The sequence below is a fragment of the Caretta caretta genome, chromosome 11 (genome assembly GCF_965140235.1).
Source record: "Caretta caretta isolate rCarCar2 chromosome 11, rCarCar1.hap1, whole genome shotgun sequence".
Taxonomy (NCBI): Eukaryota; Metazoa; Chordata; order Testudines; family Cheloniidae; genus Caretta; species Caretta caretta.
In genome coordinates this window covers 78780153-78801176 of record NC_134216.1, presented here as the reverse complement: position 1 = coordinate 78801176, position 21024 = coordinate 78780153, and the positions used below count along the sequence as shown (strand labels likewise).

The 21024-nt window shown below is 48.6% G+C and overlaps 1 protein-coding gene across 1 annotated transcript in view; it reads right to left on the bottom strand.

Annotated features, from left to right (window-relative positions):
- The window catches only part of COL6A1 (collagen type VI alpha 1 chain), a 69694-nt gene that overhangs the window by 40641 nt on the left and 8029 nt on the right, over positions 1-21024 (bottom strand). Inside the window, exons 3-18 of the mRNA XM_048869366.2 lie at positions 19658-19858; positions 14279-14438; positions 13298-13417; positions 13137-13157; positions 12255-12275; positions 12109-12153; positions 10774-10827; positions 8384-8428; positions 8225-8251; positions 7240-7266; positions 7095-7139; positions 6121-6174; positions 3374-3436; positions 1169-1231; positions 374-427; positions 254-289 (exon numbers count right to left, since the gene is read on the bottom strand). Of these exons, the coding sequence (XP_048725323.2) occupies positions 254-289; positions 374-427; positions 1169-1231; positions 3374-3436; positions 6121-6174; positions 7095-7139; positions 7240-7266; positions 8225-8251; positions 8384-8428; positions 10774-10827; positions 12109-12153; positions 12255-12275; positions 13137-13157; positions 13298-13417; positions 14279-14438; positions 19658-19858 (1036 nt within the window). The remainder of the gene's footprint in view (positions 1-253; positions 290-373; positions 428-1168; positions 1232-3373; positions 3437-6120; positions 6175-7094; positions 7140-7239; positions 7267-8224; positions 8252-8383; positions 8429-10773; positions 10828-12108; positions 12154-12254; positions 12276-13136; positions 13158-13297; positions 13418-14278; positions 14439-19657; positions 19859-21024) is intronic.

The following is a 21024-nucleotide window of genomic DNA, read 5'->3' as shown; positions in this document are numbered from 1 at the left end:
CGCCCCTGAACCCTCCAAAGAACGGCATGACTTAGCCGCAGAACTCCCAGGGCTCCGAGCAGGCTAAGTGCAGGGAGCTGCTGGAAAGGAGGCTCTTGGAGGGCTCCCCGACCGTTTTCAGCCGGTCCCAGCTTGTCTGCTCACGCCTCCGTTACCTCAGCCCCTCTGATGGGTAGCCAAGCCCAGACATGCCCGGGACCCCCTCCCGCCATGGCTTGTGACCCGGAAGTACAGTATAGCAGGGCGCTCTTACCCTTTCTCCAGGTGGGCCGTCTGGGCCTGGAGCTCCCTACACAGACGTAAAAGCAGTGTTAATTCAGTTGAAAGTGCCAGCAAATCAAATCAGCCAAATCCAGGCGCACATGTGACTCACCTCATCCCCCAACTCCCCTTTCTCTCCAGGGCCACCAGGACCTCCAGCTTGTCCCTAAACAGGCAGATCAGACAGAAGAAAAAGAAGATCAGTCACGGGGGTTTGGAGTAACAAACTAGCTGTCCACTAGTAACACAGCAGCAGACTACACAGTCGATCTATTCGCCAGAGAAAGCAAATCGGCCGGTTGAAAGCGTTTCTCTTTCTGATCAAAAGGGTTAACGCCATAGGTGCTGGACCTAGGAGTGCTGTCGTACCCCCCGGCTTGAAGTGGTTCCCACCTTATCCCGGGTTTACAGTTTGGTCCAATGGCTCTCAGCACCCCCACTACACAAATTGTTCCAGCCCTCCTGGTTACGGCCCTGCTGTTGTAAATACTTCTGCACGGGCTTACCCTCACTCACTTGTAATGGAGCTCCTCGGGTGAGGACAGCAACACACTAGCACAAGGATTCTGGGCATGAAGGCCAGGCCATATAGCCCCACTGATAAGACTCCCCCCAGCTAACCACTGGACCCAAAGAGGAGCTGCGTAAAGAACCAAACATTTCCCCACTGGTCACACTGCCAGCACATCCTGTTACATTTCCCCCCGGGGTTTGTGAAAAAAAAAACAATTCATTTTTTCTTTCAGTTTGAATTTTTAGATGAAATCAGAGAGCAAAGGCCGAGAACTGCCCTTGCCCTGCATGGGTGCTTGGAAGTTACATGGCAGCTCTGGCCACCAGTAACAGGGGCAGAGCACAGGGATAGAGCACAGGGACTGAGGGCAGTCTGGTTGCTAAGGTGGTTTACCTTGTCTCCAAAGTTTCCAGCATTCCCAGGTCTGCCAGGTTTCCCATCCACCCCAGGTTCTCCCTTGATAAAAGATAAAGGGTGTTATAAATACGAAGCACCCCTCCCAGCTCACACTGGTCCGTCTTAAACCCTGGAGTTTAGTTGTATCAAACTTCAAGCAACTAGACCCAGCTCCCAGCTCTTACCAAAAGCCATTTTTCCTTCAAGTGTCAGACCAATTTTTGTCATTGGCCACAGAGAGCTCAGCCATGGGTAACAGATCATTAGGGCCCTCTCCGCACCAATGACAGGGATTTAAGCCCGGCAGATTTACCCACATGCTTGCTGACCTCAAAGTGAATTCGCCACTTTGAGCCGTCTGCAGTCAAGGCTGTGAAGTGGCTGGGTTTATACCTCTCAGAGGAGGAAGGTATCTTAGAAATGAGGAGATGGTTTTATGAAACCACGAGGCTTCTGCATCCCTGCATCCATTTTGCTCTGCCCCATGGTGTTCCGGGATTGCTTGTGTGTATTCTGAACTGTTTTGTGCTCTCTGCTACTATCTCAGGCCGCTTGGAAAGCTGTGAAGAAGCGGATAACACTAACGGAGGAAGTGATGCATCGCAGTGGCCTATGTATTCTGACTGCTGTGCCCAAAACTATTAATCTCAGTCTTCCAAGAATGCCTTGTCTCTTGTTGGGAGTTGACGCCACATTCACACAACTCTTCAGTCTCTCTTTTGGCTTGGCCCCCATGGTGTGAACCTTCCAGAAACAAAGGTCTGGAGACTACCCTTCATGAAAAGCACGGCAGCATTAGACTGCCACATGCCAGGTGAGCACTTTTTGCGCCCTGCAGGCATTCCATTAAAGGGAGCTCGGAGACTCCCCTCAGAGCTGCACAGCAAACAGCTCAGCACATGCTGGTGAAAACTTGCTAGGAACCCGGAGAGCCTTGGGACAAGTATGATATCAGGGCTTCAAAATTGCATCCCCCTTACATTTGCAGCTGCACATTCATCTGCTGGGAAACATTTCTGTTCTTTAAATCACAGGGCCATGAGCCACAGAGCTGAAAGCGGCCCAGTTAAGCCTCTGACAGGAAACATGATGCCCTGTAAACTTCTAAGAACCTTTTGGTGGCCCCAGTAGTCCGTGCCAATCTGGGCCTTTCCAAAGTGAGTTACAAACAGTACAGTCTGAACCCGGAGTCTGTGTTTAGGCTGAAGTTTTAAGCCCTTTTAGAACTCACCCAGTGTCAGCCAGTAGCATTCTTTTTTATTACCTAGACTTACAAGGCCTAATGCCATGATAACATTTTCCATTGCACAGCTCTCCAGACACCTGTTTTACTGTGTTCATCACCAGTCTGAACGACTGATCTAGACAGACGTCTATTATTGGTGGCCAGTGACCTGTGCATTTCAGCATGAGGACACTGGTGATGGATGAACAACTGAGCAGCTCCTACGCCCCATTTCCAAGGCTGCTCGACCAAGGAATGTCCTTGTTTGCTAGCTGGGTGCTGCCAGGACTGGTGTGTTTTTTAACACACTTAGCCTCTTATGCTGGGGCTCATTGTCGTACCAGGTGGCGTAACATTCAGCTGCTGGATTCACTGGTCTCCAGAACTCCACAAAGGCAGCACCGCTGAGTAGACATACCATTGGGCTGTGGCAGGGTATTTATGTTTATCCTTTAATGATAATGAAGTTTATGGATCGATGGAAGAAAAAAGGGCAATCGCAAAATGGAGACCATTTGACTTTCCTAGCCCTGAAGAGAGAAAAGCCCTGGGTATCACAGGTCTGCTCTGGGCACCTACAGCTCCACTGGCTGCAACCAGAGGTTTGCCCCAATGTAGCCCTGCAAATTGAATTTAACCAAGTAAGAGATGCAGCATTTCTATTCACTTTGGGACACGGATTTGCTTGCCAAGGAAACTTTCACAACAATTGGTGACACCTCGCACTCTGTTAAACAATTAAATCCCCGTCCACATGGCAGGCAGAGAACAAGGCGAGTACCGCCCATCTACTGTTAATAGGAGCATGATTTCCAACTCCCTTGTGCTGGATTGTACATGTATCCTCCTGGCTTCTCACTTCATCCTCCCGGCATTAACCTTTAGCAGGGGCAGAGCTTAGAGTGGCCTGCAGCCCCCACAGCATTGACAGAGATGTATCATGGCTGATTTAATACTGGGTGTGACTCATGGCTCACCTTTGCTCCTTTGCGGCCGTAAGAACCGGGATCTCCCTTAGGTCCAGGAGGGCCTTGTAATCCCTATTAAAAACAAGGCAATTGTCAACATATGCACAAAATCAAACATCGCAAGCGTCACTAAACTAAACTATCGCATTCTGGGGACTCGAAATGGAGAGGTGGATAAGTAAACTAGTCAGAAACAGATGGATTGAGGAAGTTTAAAGTATGCTTGAGCTAGGTATCTCTGGGGTTGTGAGAGTCACATTCCGACACTGCGTCTTCTTATAAAATGCTGTAACCCTTGACTTGCTTTTGAAATTAAAAATAAATTAAAGCAGAGCCACTTTTGAGCCTCATTGGTGGATTCTAGTGAAAATGTTTAAATTTGAATGTTGTATTAATGCCAATAAAGCAGAATGTGCTGTGCCATGAAAAGATGGGAAATAGCTGATCATCTAACCCCTGGCAAATGGAACAATTAAGAGACTGACATAACTTGGCACACAGAAATGAACAGGCAAAGGCTATAATAATGTGGTTATTTTACAATTTTTAGAAAAAATGGGGTCCTGACCCCCTTAAATCCATCAAATGGAACGGATACATTCCCCACCCCTTTGTGATCAATTTTTAGGTGACCCGTATCCAAAACACAAGAATGAATCAAGATCTGCCCTAGTTACACTGTTTCTGTCTTGAACATTTCCCAAGCATTCGTCAGAGAAGATTTTATGATTTCCTTTAATTACTTAATCTGCCTGTACACCAATGAAACTGCACAAACCACAGTTTGTATAAAGTGCAACCAAGTGGAGTATGTATAAAAATTTCTGTTTTGATCCTATTTTGGACTACACCTCCTGGGTGAATACTCACATTTAAAGTATAGCAAATGAAAATGTATTACACACTGAAACACCCTTCCTAGAAAAGCAGACCACTGGGTGTGGAATAACAACCCCCTGAGTGATGAATGATGTAACCTGAAAAGTCAAGGCAGAGGATTTGCACATCGGACTATTCAGGCCTTAGGTTTTGAAAGTTTTGTTTTAATAAAATTACTCTTCTTGGCAAATTTCAAACTATCTGAGGTGCTATAAGATGCATGTTTTTATTACAAAACAAGGTGTTCAGCTAGGAAGGAAACACTCACACATACACACAGGTTTCAGAGGTATAGCTAGACTGAATCGTCTCCTTTGGAGGTTCCACTATAATCAAAGGATTAGCTGGACTATTTCTGTTTAGCGGTCAGGGTTCTCTGTTGATTTTAGTACATTAAACTCTAAGGTCAAAATTTTCAGTTAAGTCCCTAAAGTTAGAGACCTTAATCCATCAGTATTTAGTGTCCAGTCTTGCGAATGCTCACACATGGGACTAACTTTACCCACAAGCATAGGTATTCGCAGAATCAGGCCTTTGGTCATCTCAGTAAAGTGTCCTGGTTATCAAAAGCACTGAGCATCCACTACTCTAGCTAAAATCAAAGGGAGATGCAGATGCTCTGCAGCTGTGAATATCAGCCCATCTTGATTGAGGCTTACATTTGAAAATGTTGACCAACCACTTGGATGCCGTGGTGATGAATGTCATAGAAAGTCCCAGACAAACTTACACTCCACATTACTTCTTTCAAGCCACACCGTGATAACAAGGTTCTCACCACGAGCAAACCACATTTTCACAAAGATACAAAGTATGAAATACAGCCCCGCTGAATCAATGGGAGTTTTGCCACCAACTTCAATGGAGCCAGGATTTCACCCAAAGCAGCTTGCAGATTTGCCTATATATAATGGTTTCAAAACCGAAAAGCCACACAACGAGGACCTATGGGTGAAAAGCTGCCAAATCACCCCAGAAAACCCTTGTTACTCCTGGAATTTCCTATACAACTACTACTGTACTGTCCAGAAAACCGCAGATAGGAGGGAGTTAGTCATGTGAATTACCTGCACATTCAAATCTCTAACAGCTGTAAGGATGGCCATAGGTCAGTGCAGCTGAGACCGTTAAACCTTTCCTCCATTACAAAACTTGGCAGGGGTTCTGCCCCTTCAGCGGAAGAGACCCCCTGTACCGTCCAGCAGCTTGGGTGACCCAGTATTTCCTGCTGTCTTGCAAACGATTGGCCGAATTTCAGATACCTGACTTATGCTCTGGAGAAAGCCAGAGACTGGCACTGCAGTGCCAATAAACCCATTAGGCATTGCCCTGTCATTCCTCACTCGTGCTCTGCTAGCTGAAGACTAGGCCATGCTAGACTTCCTTGTTCTCTATAGAGGAGGTTTTGTCACAGGCAGCTAGGTTTTGTAGTCTGCCTGGGGTGATTTCTGGGCTTTCACATTGGTCACAAATCTCAGATTGCTCCAGTGAATATCATCTTAAATGAGCCCAATTTGACCAGTGCCCTGAATGCGACATACAGAGCTAGACCCAAATATGGCTAACAACCACACCCCATACCCTGCAGGGGGGAAGTCTTAGCCAATCAGAGTCACAACTCAACGGGGAAAGGGGGAACAAAGCCCTTTTTCTGCTCTCTCAAGGCCCCAGACAGCACACGCAGGTCCTATGCAGTAGATGAGGAAGGCCATCATGCCTCACGCTGCCCCCCGCTGGGACAGCACCCAGAGGCCCCCCACTTTGAGATTCTCTTTGACTGGTTGCCAGTCTGCCCGGCTCCCAGGCCTAGGCTCCACCACTCTCCACATCGAGCTGTATTTGTTATTGAAACGAAAAGCAAACCAGCCAATACGTACATCAGATCCTGGTGATCCCTTGCAGCCTGGCAATCCAGAAAATCCACTCTCCCCCTGGCAAAGGAAAGGAAAAGGCCACCAATGAGTATCATGCTACGTGAGCAGGCAACGCCCATGGGACGTGAAGGCAGTAGGAGCTGCGGACCCCACCTCCACAGATCAGCAGCCTCCGCTGACGAGCCCTGACAGATTAGGGGCCACACAGAGGGGCACTGGCTGGCTGGAGGACTGGGCAGGAGTCCCATGCCCGAGTCCCAGCTGCCAGCCCCTCTCCCCACTGGAGAGGAAGAGGTGACAGCTGCTGATAAAACTGGGTGTTACTGGTAGCGGTGCTGGAGGGAGTCCTGGGGGAACTCCTGCCTCCCCGAAGGCAGCAGGAGGGGCTCCATCCCCAAGCCAGGGGTGGGAGTTTGGGACTGATGATGGCCAGCCAGGGGGCACAGGCCACTGAGCTGATGAATTGCTTTACGTCCTGCAATGTGCCCAGACACAGCTGTGATGGGCTGCACAGTAACTGGCTACAGCCGGGAGCACTCTGTTCCTGAGAGGGGCGGGGAACAGCTGAGACACCCAGCCCAGGCCCTGTCCTAGTGACGGGCCCCTCACTGGGAGTCCAGAAAGGAGCCCTCAGCACACGGAGCAGTTGGATCCCCAGCTGGATTCAGGCCAGATTTCTTCCTATGGGACCTGTGCTGTCAGGGGGGAGGTCAGGCCTGGGCAGTTGCCTCACCTTTCTCCCTTCCTTGGCTGCTCCCATCCCAGTAGCTGTATGGCTTTACCGCAGGTCCCAAGATCAATGCCTGTTCCTGCACCCAGCCCCCGATCACTCTGTGCCAGGACCCCACCCCTGAGGGCATGGGGAGCCCAAAACGCCCTGGAGTCAAACAGAGCCTCCCGGCCCACAGGTGTCTCTATGATAACCAGCGTACAGAGACAGCGCTCCCGGCACGCTGTGCCCCAAGCGCGAGACTCACCTTCATGCCATCTATGCCGTCAATGCCACGCCTGCCCTTCTCCCCCTGGGAGGAGAGAAACAAGAGAACGGTGTAGAAACCATTTCCGGCACACTGCCCACCCCGCCAGAGCCCACCAAGTCATAGGAAAATCCCAGCAGCTGACCTTATATCCTTTGGATCCTCGCGAGCCCTGTCCGGAAAGGAGAGGAGAGGTTAGTGACAGCAGACAGGTCATGTTCACCTCCCGGCCACGTGTGGGCTATGCGTTGGCTTGGCCCAGCTGACCAGGAAGGACGGGAGACACAGGATGCAAGCTCCCCTTCGAAGTTGGCCCGCCTCTTCCCTAGTAAAGGAGGCAGGGCTTTCCCCCTCCCCTCGTTAATGGGAGGAAGGACACATTCACACCGGCGGGTAACTGGTGTTTCAAAGTAACACTTCACTCTGGTGCATATTCCAGCGCCTGTCCATAGCACTTTGTCTCTGTCTCAACTGCCCGGGTAACCTGCTGCTCCTAGCCGGGCGCTGGAGAAGAGGGGAGACATGGCGGGTGGGCGAATGCCCAGCATGCTAGGCTTGAAAGTTCATGGAAAGGATCATCAGTCTGGACTACAGCTCTCTGAGCCCCAGTCCCTCTTGACTCCACAGTGGGGAGTCCTAGAGCGCCTGTCCCTCTGGCCTTGCCTTGCTGGACTGTGAGGACAACATACACAGCTGTGTTGTGGTGCTGGACCGCCCACACTCAACTTGCCAATGTTTGGAGATGCAGACCCCACTAGGGCTGAATCAGCCAGGGTCTGAGTCCTGCCACGCCTAGGAAAAACCTGCTTCTCTTTACTCCCCTGAGGTAAGCCCTTCTGGTGTGAGCGTCAGGAGGGGAAACCAGTGACCCGCAGCAGTGTGTGTGTGTGAGAGAGAAGCAACCATAGACTCACTAAGCTGACAAAGGAGCACAAAGGTAGATAAACGTAGCTGATGGATCCCCCCGTCCCGCGGGACATGGTGTTGGCAGTGGCCACATTTCAGTCTCCAGGAGAAAGCCTAGTCATGCTGCCAAAGGGGGAAGGTGTCACAGGAGACTGTGTGGGGAAATGAGCAAAACCTGTGGGGCTGGCAAAGGCCACTGACTGCACACTGCATGCCATACTCACCTTTTCTCCTCGAGTGCCTTTTTCTCCCTAAACAACAAAGGAAAGACAACGATTAAACTGAGACAACGAAGTGTGCGTCAAAACACAGCTCTAAGATGCCATGATGATGCTACTACTCCTCATCACCCTCCAATAGACTGCAAAGAAAATTGTACATACCTTCATCCCCTGGTAGCCAATGGGTCCCAGGTCACCTTGCTTGCCCTAGGGTACAAAACCCAAACACATTAGAACCTTTATAGCAGGAAATAGCTAGCCACCACTCCTCCTGTTCAGCAGCATACTATGTACATATAAGGGGAAGATGGTATTCAAGTTCTCTCTATTTATGACGTTTTTCTATTTCTAGGTTTTAAAACAAATTCAGCAAAAACCCACACACCAAAAATCATGTTTCTGAAATATCTCTGTCCACTTCAGAACTTCATTCAACTGAGCTGCACTTTTCATCGTCCGCATAACACCCACCTCTCTACATCTGGGCTACAATCTTATCAGCAAATACAAAGGAAAGTGAAGACAAATTGATTCATTTCTGCCACATCTACGCTGGGTATTTCAGTGCAAATTTTGCTGCTGGGTTTCAAATCCAAACTTTACCAGTGCAATACAGAGCAATTCCTCTTCACATACCAATACACAGGGAGTACTCATTAACATTTATGTTGCAAGCATCTAAACATCTCAGAAAGTTAAAGGAAACTTAATTGCTTCCTTGGGAAGGTAAGGAAGCATTCATCCCCTTAAAGCTCTCCATGTGAATATCTGAAAATCAGGTCCTTTCCAGGGCTGGGGAAACTGAGAGCTACAAGAGGTGTCGTTTGGGATGAAAGTTAAGTCTCAGAAAAAATCTACAAAGAAGAAAATATATAGTCACATGTTTTCCAAGCTGAAAACACACAAGCTGACTGTGCACTGATGGGTGTGGGAGAAATACACCTACAAAAATAAATGTACCTACTAAAAAGGGGAGGAGGAAAAATGATGTTTTCCTCCTCCTGTTAGCAGATTAAACACCTCTCTGTAACACTGCCCTGTCTATAGTGGGAAAGGCGCATCAGAGCCAAAGTGAGGCGGGCATCCATGGGATGGGTGAGTCAGAGAAATACCCTGTAGGAAAACTAGTTATTTCGGGTTTGGCACTCAGAAGCCTGTTGGCTACAAGTTTGCAGTGAGGCGATGAAGGGCTCCTCATCTGAGTCATCAGACCATTGTCATCACTCTCGGCACCATTACCGTGGTGTCCCACAGAAACACTTTGGCCCTGACTGGGAATGCGGGCGGGGAGAGAGCACTCGTTGGCCGGCCTACTATTCTGTTGTAACCAATCAGATGTCGCTACCATCTACCTTTTCCCTCTGAACTGTTCCTGTGTGGCCAGCGTGGGACCCAAACATAGACCTGCCTATGAAACCCCCCTGACCCTGAAGAGAAGCTGACGTGAAAGCAATCTCTAGGCCAGCTACTACCAAAACAGAGCATCATCATTGGAACTCATTTCTGCTCAGACTCAGGCCGGTCAGGGATTCAGACTCCGCACCGCCTTGGGTTTTCTTGATTGACCCACTGGCCGTGGGAAGGCCTGTCATTACCAATCCGTCTCTTATATTTATTTGGCTACTTTGGTTTGCTTCCTGGTTGGCCAGCACAGGGCTGTCCTTACTCCCTAACAACGCTGGAGACTGTGGCCAGGACGTCCCAGCAGGCTGGGTCTGTGCAGAGAAGATAACCAGAAAGCCACAGGTATGAGTGGCCTAGTGGACAGCTGCTGCAGAGATTTTATTTCCTAAGACCCCTTAGTCTTGGTCCCCAAGAGAAGTAGGAGGTGGGGGAAGGAGGACAAAAATTCCAGATGGGTCACAATAAGGGAAAGTATGATCTAGCAGACTGGACATTCTCATGTAACAGGGTACATCCTATTTATTATCTGGAGTCCAGGGCATCATATTTCCTGCCGTGATGGACCATTGACAGCTAGCACTGTCAACATAACGAGGAGTCCTTGTGGCACCTTAGAGACTAAAAAATTTATTTGGGCATAAGCTTTCCCAAATAAATTGGTTAGTCTCTAAGGTGCCACAAGGACTCCTCGTTGTTTTTGCTGATCCAGACTAACATGGCTACCCCTCTGAACACTGTAAACCTGTTAGCTCACCCAGTGTTGGGCAGAGCTACAGGACAGACTGACAGACTTATTGGTCAGAGCTACAGTTGACTGGAAAACCAGCAACATACCGCCCTGTGCCCCAGGCGAACGAGGCCTGTGCCGCAGCATGCTAGTGTGAACCTCACCGTACCTGACACACTGAAACAGAACGTTACACCTGCAAACGTCTTCTTGGAATGCAACAAGCTAGCCCAGAACAAGGTGACTGTCTAGCGCCATCCCACATGTACTTAGCCCAGAAGAAGGTGAGCATACAGACCCATCCCACAAGGGAGTGCTGTCCCAGGGGCTCTCAAGTGTTTCACACGAGCCATTAAGGGTCAAAGCGTAGCCTCTGGTTCAATCTCCCCCGTCAAAGCGCTGTGTGTCCTTCCCTACTTACCGGCTCTCCAGCATCTCCTTTCTCACCGGGAAGACCTGGCTTTCCTCTTTCCCCCTGAAACACAAAACATTCATCAATGTAGGACACAATCTTTATTTATATGTAGCTTTATCAAGTGATCCAATTTCATCCCCAGCATAACTCCCTGGAGTGACTCTCCTGCAAGGACAGGTGGCCCCGGGCATGCTCCTTGTCATTAGCTTAATGTTTCTGATCAGCTGGATGTGTGTCTAATCTTATTGTCTAGGACCAAATGACTTCATTTGCTTTGGGTCTGTGACAGGCTGCTCACCAACGAGGAGCTTCCTGATTCATAAACAGCGATACCTCCGGGCAGGCCAGCTCACTACATCTCTAGAGCTTCTGAGAGAGAACAGTGTGGTCCACTGAGCAAACTGGAAACTGTAGCCAATGGGCCCAAAGGATTTTGCTCCTGTTTTCCCCATGACTGGTTCCTTATTTCCCAATCTCATGTGTCATCTCCCACCCCAGCCTAGGGGGAGACTGGAGAAAAGCAAACATGGCGCTGACTTTCCCGCAGGCAATGGAACGTGATCCTGGCAATGACTGGTCGGTAAGTCTGACTTCTGCTCCTTTGAAATAGAAACCAGTGATGTACGGCTAAGAGACCGTGTGGAAGGGGAACTCTTGTGAGCCGGCGTGGCTGCAGGAGTCACAGGGCTTGCCACAATGGATTGACTGGTGTTCAGTTGAGGGTCACCACCACCCTAGCTCTCCTAAAGCTCAGGAAAGCACAGCTGTGATCCCAACACATGCCCCCCTTGGTTCCATTCACACTGTCCCCCTCTTCTACTTCCCACTGCTGGGAGCCTTGCTGGGGTGGTGGCCCAGCTTCAGTGCTGCCTGCTGACCCTGGGGAGTGACAGGGCTGTCACAGGACTCCAGTGTCAGCTCCAAGGAGAGGAGTGGCCTGGCATGGCCCACCACTGGCATTTGGGAGTGTGAATAGCATCTGGGTAGGATCCCAGCTCTTCTTGCCTGGAGGATGCAGCTGTGTTGTGGGGCTAAGGGAGGGCTGGCTTGTAAGCTCTCAGACAGCAGTGATTCTGGGGGGAGGGTGGTCTAACAAAAGGGCATGAAGTTAAAGCCACAGGTACTGTTCTCTGCTTAGATCCTTAATCTATATTTTCTTGACCGAGGCAGCCTTGCTCAGGAAGGCCGCAGGGCAGAGCACAAATCAGATGGCGATTATGCCATGAGTATCCCTGTCCAGTGGCCTCCCCACGTCCCTCCATTGGATCTCTGCTCTGGTGTACCCCATCTCAGCCTCAGCTCCCATGGCAGGGAAGTTGCTGGGTGCGTTTATTTACTGACCTCATATCCTGGATCCCCAGGTGGTCCCAGAGGCCCTCTAGCAGGCTGCAAAAAACGTGTAATGATTAGAGCAGGGAAACGTGCACAGACATGGAGAAAGATGTATTCAATGCAAGCTAATGGAGGGCTAGTCGCGCCCAACTCACCTGGCACTCAAAGGAGCAGCACTGCCCAGAGAGAAGAAGAAAGCACAATGTTAGAGACATGGAGGGGCTGGGCTACCTCAATTAACCTGGGCAGAAACTGAAACACTGAATTATCATCTTCCCACCACCATAAACCCAGGAAGGGGCGAGCTGGACCAGACTGTAGGTGTCCAGGCAGGCAGTGCCCGACGGCGACTTACGCTGTTATAAGGTCAAGAAGAGCCTTGACGTGCCCCAGTCTGCAGGCTAGCCACTCTCCCTATACAGGGAGTCCGGGTTATTCTGATGTGATAATAAGATACCCGAAAGTCTCTTCCCCCAGTATGCTCAGCTGCACGCACCAGACCCTAGGGGGCACGGCACTGTACGTCTGGGTGCGTGGCCAAGCTCCATCCCACTGGGTACTTGCTAGAAGCTAGCAACAAATGCTAAGAGAGGGCACACTGTACTTTTTGCCAGCAGGAATAAGAAGAGCTACACACGCACCCTCCCCCCGAGAGCTGAACTGTGCTAGGCAGGACACTTCAAGGCATGTCCGCGAAAGCTCTGCCTACCCCTGCGGGGCCTGGAGAGCAGAAAAGGCTCAGGGGTAGCTCTCCAGGCCTGGCATAGTTTGTTCCCTACTGCCTGGAAGGGAGGAGTCACGCTGCGTCCCTTTACTGCCTCTGGGCTATAGATGAAGATAGCCCAATGGCCCTGGCTCTGGGCTCACTGTTGTGTAGGATGGAGTGAGAACAAGCTCTGCCTTTCATCGCGGCTCATAGGAGAGCCAGCTTGACTCAGACAGCAAAGGAGAGGGGGCTAGAAAGGGAACACGTTCAGCTGGAGAGGGCAGTGGGCCCCTGCTGCACAAGTGAAAAGCCCGGAGAACGCAAGACTCACCATTTGTTCCACATTCTTTTTCTGAAATAGCAAAAACAATACAAACATTTGATGAGCCCCTTTAGAACAGTGTGGCCAAATACCCCGCGGCAGTGGGCTGGGGTAGACAGGAGAGAAGGGGGGCCAGGAGCAATGGAGGGGAAGAGCAAGGGAATACTCACAATCATATCTATGATGGTTTCTATTGTACCGTCAGTATCTACCGGAAACTGTACAAGGCTGGTTGCTGTGAAGTTGCGCCGATAGTTGTTGTCCGTGGCTATAACATTCAGCCTTGATTCCTGGGGTAAAACAACAACAAAGCAGCAAGGCTGGACTCAAAGGAGATCAGGAGCTGTGATGCCTCCTAAGTGCCCTTCCATCCATGATTAACTCAAGTAACACAACTTCATGGCATTCCTAAATGGGCTAGCCTTGCAAGCTACATACTAGAAATGCCAGCTGAACTTTGCCCTGGGCCGTGAACCTCCCCCTGTTTCTAGGAGGACCCATCAGCCAGACATGCTTGATCATCTTTAAATCATTTTGGGTACATCTACACTTCAGCTAGGAACGAGTCTCCCAGTGTGGGGAGACAGACTCGCACTAGCTGGCTCAAGCATAGCATGCTAAAAGTCGCTGGGGTTGGGCCTTGTGTCTGCGTCTCTCTTTCCCAGCTGGCATACGCTGCCATCTTGCATAGCATGGTCCAGAAGGTGTCATACCTCAATTTCATCTCAGTGTCTGGGCCTGCTGGGATCTGACGCTTTTGCTCAGCCGAATGTAGAGATAGGATCAATCATAACATTCGGCTATGGAGCGGAATCCAAGTTTCCCCAGAGTTAATGTGTGGGTGTCAGATCCAGGAGTTTGTTTTGGGACCCTCTGTGTTAATTACAGGCATTGGACCAGATTCTCAGCTGGTGTCAACTGGCATAGCTCCACTGGTACTTTATTTCTAATCATCGTTTTTTCCCCCCAGCTTCAAACTTTATACTCACTGGCTGCCCTTCCTGGAATTGCTGTCAGTCATGGGACCCTCTGCATCAAAGAGAGGATTAATTGACTCCTCTCAGTAATATCCTGTTTCTAATTATATTCCTTTCCACTCCAATTATGAAATACCTAGGCGATAACAAGGGCCACATTTGAGCAATTCATACCAGATGGTCAGGAGAAATGGCAATGGAGAACACTTTGATTCCCAGATGCTTTGCTTCATTGGCAGCATCTTCCAGTCCTCCACATGGCTCTTTGTACCCTTCCAAGGGGTGTCCATCTGTCACCACAATCAGGTATTTGTTCTCCTTCTGATGGGAGCCGCTGTAACAATTCAAAATGGTTAGCTGGGAATGTGTAGCTTTGATGAGTGCCCCCCGCTTCTATTCTGACATGACCTCCACTCGCTGTGTTTCACAGCATTATGGCAATGCCTGTTTGGGGTACATTGATGCCCTCGTGACGGAAGGATTAATGGTCTGCAGGTATACATCGCTGGAAGAGGGCAGAGTTCAAACGCTTGGCATCTCAGCCTGATTGTGTTGATGGTGACACGCGGGGAGGGGGGTGGGGAATTCACAGCGTTTTTCTGAGGTTCTCTTTTCTTAAGAAAATTTTTGCCTCATTTTTAGGACAATAATAATTGATCAGCATTTAACATGGATGTATTTAAATTATATCATAGATTGGACTCCTGGGAAGTCCTGCATTCCAAGTGATGAACTCCCAGTAACACAGGGATCACCCCCCTCACACTTCCAACAACCTCCAGTACTGTACAAATCATAAGTGTGAGATGGGGGTTGGACCAAGAGTTTGTAAAAAACTATTTTTACAATGTTGTCTCAATTTGTAGGGTTGTTTTATGGCTTTAACCTGAACCTTACTTATCCTGCAACATGAATGTAATAAAAGGATATTTGGAATGGAATTAGATTTCCTTGGGTGATGGTTTAATACTACGTGTAAGGATATTTCTATACAAAGAACTTGAATTATTAAACCAACAACACACTGAGCCAGATCTTTCCCTTTTCATGTCACTCAGCAGCAGGAAGCAGAAGCAGCCAGATAAACATTATTAATGACTATTTACAAAGAGCTTATACGCTGCATTTCAAAAAGAAACACAATGCTCATAATTTAATCCCCAGACTATCTAACTACACAGTACGATATCGCTAAACTCAGATCCACAGGTAACATCTGTGTAGACAGCAGCTTAACTTCCAACAGGAAACACTTCCAATGAAGGGACACAGAGGAGAAAGGTGAGTGCAGTACTTGCAACCCCAGGCCAAGCTGATCCGCTAACTTTTGACGCAATCTGGAAGGGAAGGTGGGTCGGGGAGAGCACATGACAATTCCTCATCACTGCAGAGAACAGAAAGCCTTTTACTGGGGAGTGCAGTAACCCACATTTGCAGTTTCAAGTCAAGTGTCAAAAGGACCAGGATGGCTTTTGTCAGCCTGGTGGAGAAAGGCAACGCTCCAGCTGAAGCTAAGCGCATGGGCACTCACACATGAAGTGAGGGCATCCGTTAGGTTCTGTGACATAATGCCGAGCTTTTCTCGTCACAGCACAAGAGGTGTTGCTTCTGGTTGCCATCTATGGGAGTGAAAATTTCAGGCCTGAGTGACAAGACGGGTTAACCGGCATGCTAAGAAGCATACAGAACTAGGACGGACACACACAGTCTCTGACTTCACCTATTACAAACAGCTGGTCCTAATCTAAACCTGATTCACTGGTAACCGGGGGGTGTCACTAGCTTCCTGCTCCACTTTGGCTTCCCCTAAAACAACAGTTCCCAGGAGGCACACTGACTGGCACTGGAAGCCTGAGACCTGGCTGGCGGGTGTTGCTGGAAAATGGCTCCTCTGCTTCCCGCACTGAATTGGGTTGCAAATGGCTGGGCTTGGTTTGCCCCGAGGCGGGAGGGAGAAACGCAGAGGGGCAAGTCTCTCAGGTAGCTGTAACTCTAACTTGTCTGAAGACTCTTTCCGTTTCTGTTGGGAATGTGTTGTAACTGCTGCTGGTGAGCAGCTCCATCCAACTCCCATTGGAGTCAAAGGCAGGGTGCCGACTGACTTTGGGAAGGGCTAAGCAGGCCCAAATTGACATAGCCTTTGTGGTTTGCTCTACATTCATTGGTGACTTTCAGTCAAACTCCGATAACTCTTAGAAAACAGCAGACTCCTTTCAAAGGGCCAGCAGCACTGCCAGACCCCAGTGTGCAGAAACCAGGAGTCAGGCCCCCGAATGGTGAGACTGGCTTACAAACCATGAGAGTCTAAAAAACAATCCTCCTTGCACTCTGTTTATTCACCCTTCTAGGTTTTGAGCCTTTCGGGCGCATGTTTTCAAGCCCTTCCCTGCCACCAGGAGGGCTAGAATCTTGCTTTTTTGTAAAAAAACGGATTCAAGTCAAGTCCTCTGTGGAAAGGCTGCCAATTACAGGAAAGTGGATGGCGGTGAATCACTTCATCTGAGAGCCAAGGACAACATTCTCTCTGCCATCTCTCTCTTTGGTTTGGTTCAGAGAACTGGCTTCCTCAACAGCAGTGTCGCTGCAAAATGTACTTTTGTCATCGCCGGGTTTACGCTGCCAGACTTGCAGTGTCCTAGGTTTTTACCCGGGCAATCAGCGATGTCTTCCCCAATTAGACTCAGCCCACCTGCTGATAGTGTGGGAAGGTCCCATTTCTAATTCTCTTCTGAGGGTGAGGAAGCTCTAGGCCTCAAACACTGACTCTCATTCAACCTCACCTGTCCTGATTGTGCCCTGGGCAAAGTGGGGCACCACTCCAGGGCAGCTGGTCCGGGTGGCTGGGGCAATTCTGTCACTCTCATTCTGAGATATAGTTTTCTGAACTGCTGACCTGCTCCCATTATATAAAGCTACATACAAATTGAAGATCATGTCACTAAGAGGTGCTCTTAAGACTGGTGCAGATTCAGTCTCCTTAGAGAATGAGACCCAAATCACGACCCATGTGAGCTGGTTAAAGGGGTTGGCTCCTCCCTGAGCCACATGAGGGAAGGATCCTCTCCCATTAGCTCAAGAATCCAGTATGTTAATGGAGAAAGCTGGCAGATACTCTTCTCAGTTTACCTCCACAACAGAGCTACTATGCCGCAAACTTTAGCACTGAACTGTGCTGCTTTCCCAGCAACAAGAAACACAGCAGCGCAGACCTGGGACTAGCGCTGGGAGGAATATTTCTGGCCACAAATGCAGATTCAGTGACACCAAAAGGTTTAGTGAATTCATGTCGATTTCACCAAATTATTTTGGTTGAACTCCCCTCCAACTCAAATTAATAAAAAAACCCTCAAAACATTTTGAGTTTTCAGTTTAAAATAACTTTTCTTTTTCAAATTACCGTTAGCTTTATTAAAGACCATCAAAAATCTTCTAAAATGTAGAAAGGACACATTTTGTTCGACCTTAACATTTTTTCCAACTTTTCAATTCACTTCAGGTTCAGCTTGAAGCAAATTCTTTTTTGGGGATTGCCAACAAACTGGGAAATCGGTGATTTGCCCAGCTCTCCTTGTGAGGCTTACTGAAATCTGGATGTTTTATTCACTGACTTGCTCTGTAATTGTTCTGTGACCCCTGTCCCTGCCCGTCTCTGTCCCACCAGTGTCTCTTGGGACTGCAAAAAAGCTCAAAAAGTGGAGGGAAGGAACTGGGGAAATTTAGTTCAACTTTTCAATTCACTTCAAATTTGGGGGGGGGGGGGTTTCAATAAAAATAATTAAATAGAGAAATGGAGAAGTTTTAAAATGTCTAAAAATAGACATTTGCAAGGTAAATGTAAATTCAATTGTTTTAGATCGATTTTGTAGACTCAGGTTGTGCGCTCTACTGGACTATAGAACTGCATATTCTTACTAGAGTAGACCTCCCTCCCCTCCTACAGTTTCTTACCCTCACTTGGGTCTTTTCTTGATCTAGGCCCCAAACATACAAGTGAGTCAGTACAAATTGAACTCTGCACCTTGTGCAGATCCCTTTCTATGACCTGAGCCTTGGATTGCAAACTGTCTGGGGAAGACCCTGTGTCTTTCTGTAGGGTACCTAGCGCAATGGATCCCAAATGGGGCCCCGGGAGCTACTGTAATACAACTAATGAGGGTAAATCCATCCTCATCATTGTATCCACTCATTATACTCCACACCTGAACATAGCCATTATACGAACAACAAACCTCATACCTCAATGTCTGTCCTTTGACCCGTTAACCTTTTACCCCCAATTGGGGATATTGCAGATTATGTATTCCTTACGCCATCCGATCCTAAACCGAACTTTGCACCCCTTGATAATCTGTATGTTATTCCCTGATAAACAGGAACTTCTGTGCTTAAACTCTGTGCTGTTTTCTTTTTATTTTAACATCTTAATACAATTTTTAACTAATGAAGGATTTCAAAAGGAGGCATGTTCCACATAGAGATGGAATCCCCTGTGTGAAATGCTGAGAGCTCCTTAGAGAAACAAGGTCGGGGAGGTAATATCTGTTACCGGACTACCTCCTCTTGGTGAGACAGACAAGCTTTCAAGCTGACACAGAGCTCTCCTGCGGGTCTGGGAAAGGTACTCAGAGTGTCATAGCTACAGACAAAGTGAAACAGATTGTTTAGCATAAGTAGTGAACACATATTTCAGGCACCATTCAGGGTGAAGTGGCCCATTCGCTCCCCAGTCAGTATTCAGAGAGGTGAGCCTTGTGTGATGAGCTCTGCCACACCTTTATGGCTACATTTGGGTAGCCATACTACTGGGCCCAAAAAAAGAATTAGATAAGTTGATGGAGGATAGGCTATTAGTCAAGATGGTCAGGGACACAACTGCATGCTCAGGGTGTCCCTAAACCTTCAATTGCCAGAAGCTAGAAATGGGCAACAGGGGATGGATCACTTGATGATTCCTTGTTCTGTTCATTCCCTCTGGGGCACCTGGCATTGGCCATTGTCAGAAGACCGGATCCTGGGCTAGCTGGACCATTGGTCTGACTCAGCGTGGCCGTTCTTATGTTCTTATGTACATTTGCAAAAAGAGGTTCTAGTCAATATTAGAGGTACAATTTTTCTACATAATTAACTGCAGGCACAATTAATTGTGCCTGTAATTACACCCATTTAGAACTACAGCCACCTGATTGTGTCCATCGTGGACACAGTCACTAAATTATGCTCAGAGCACTTGAGCCTGGCTGAGGTGCAGCTAAATGTAACGGGGGGCAGATCCTTAGCCGGTGTCCATTGTCAGAGTTCTGTTGAGATTTCTCCCAGCTGAGGCTCACCAGCGGTCTCCTGGGGTGTTTTGGAGGTAAACAGAAACAAAGAGCCCAGAGAAGCGAAGGGGGAAGCTCCCTGGTGGAGTCAGACCATAGTGCCTCTCCAGAACGTTTCAACCGGCAGCAGAGAATGACTGTGTCCCAGAACAAGGACAAGGCGTCTCCCAGCCCACCTCCTTCTCTCTCCTCTGTGCTCCTTGGGCACTGTGTGGGAGGCACTGTTCTCACTCACCGGATGAGCAGCTCCTCAATCCCTCTCTTGATGGCGCAGTCTGTATAGGTGCCTTTCCCGATGTAGTTCACAGCAGACACTCTGCTCTTTAAGTCATTTTGTCCAGCGGGCATTCGGACAAGCCCTTTGATCAGCACGACCTCATCGCTGTAATGCAGAGCTCCGGCATTCCACACCAAGTTCCGGTCACACCGGTAATACCTGGAGAGACAAAAAGGGACACCCACCTTCAGTGTCTGCTTCCCCCACCCCTGCAGTACCCTCCCCTCATCACCGCCATGGCCCCCTCCCAGTTCCCACACATCTCTGGCTTTGTCTCTCTGGCAGCGGAGTGGCCCTGTACAGACCTTCTGCTCCCTCAGCTCTACCTAAATATTGCCCTGACTTCAGCATCTTACGGACTTACAAACAACATCCTCGGTAATGGTACAGCCTCTGCCTCGGTCAGAGTCCTGCCTCTCTAGGTCTTTCTTTCAGGTCTGTCTCTCGTGCAATGCAGGGGATGAAAGATTAAAGGACTGGAAAACATGCATTATGGTGACACTCCAGGAGCTCAGTCTGTTTATTTTAACAAATCTGATTAGCGTAAAGAGTAGATTAAGGGTGACTTCATCACAGTCCATAAGTATCAAGATGGCGGATAGAAGTTTGAAAAGAGAAGTCTCTTCAATCTAGCAGACAAAAGTACAACAAGATCCAGTGGCTAGAAGTTGACGTTAGAGGCTTTCATGGTGTAAATTTTTAACAGTGAGGATAATTAACCATTGCAGCAATTTACCTAGAGACATGCTGGAGATTCACTGGAGATTTTAAAATCAGGGTTGGAGATTTTTCTAAGAGATTTGCTGTTGTTCAAACAGGAACTAATTCAGGGAAGTCCTACGTCTAGATGATCACAGTGGTACCCTTTGACTTCATAATCTGTGAATAAACCTGGGCGTAGAATCAGTTCCTTTTGCACGTTTTTAAGGCTGAATGTGTCTCATGTATCAATTCGAAATGAGAAGAAAATTCTCGGTGTAAATGGGTGTGCATAGAGGGGTGTAATGCATGGGTGTGAAGACTGACACTAAACTGGGAGGAGTGGTAGATACGTTGGAGGGTAGGGATAGGATACAGAGGGACCTAGACAAATTGGAGGATTGGGCCAAAAGAAATCTGATGAGGTTCAACAAGGACAAGTGCAGAGTCCTGCACTTAGGACGGAAGAATCCCATGCACCACTACAGACTAGGGACCGAATGGCTAGGCAGCAGTTCTACAGAGAAGGACCTAGGGGTGACAGTGGACGAGAAGCTGGATATGAGTCAGCAGTGTGCCCTTGTTGCCAAGAAGGCCAATGGCATTTTGGGGTGTATAAGTAGGGG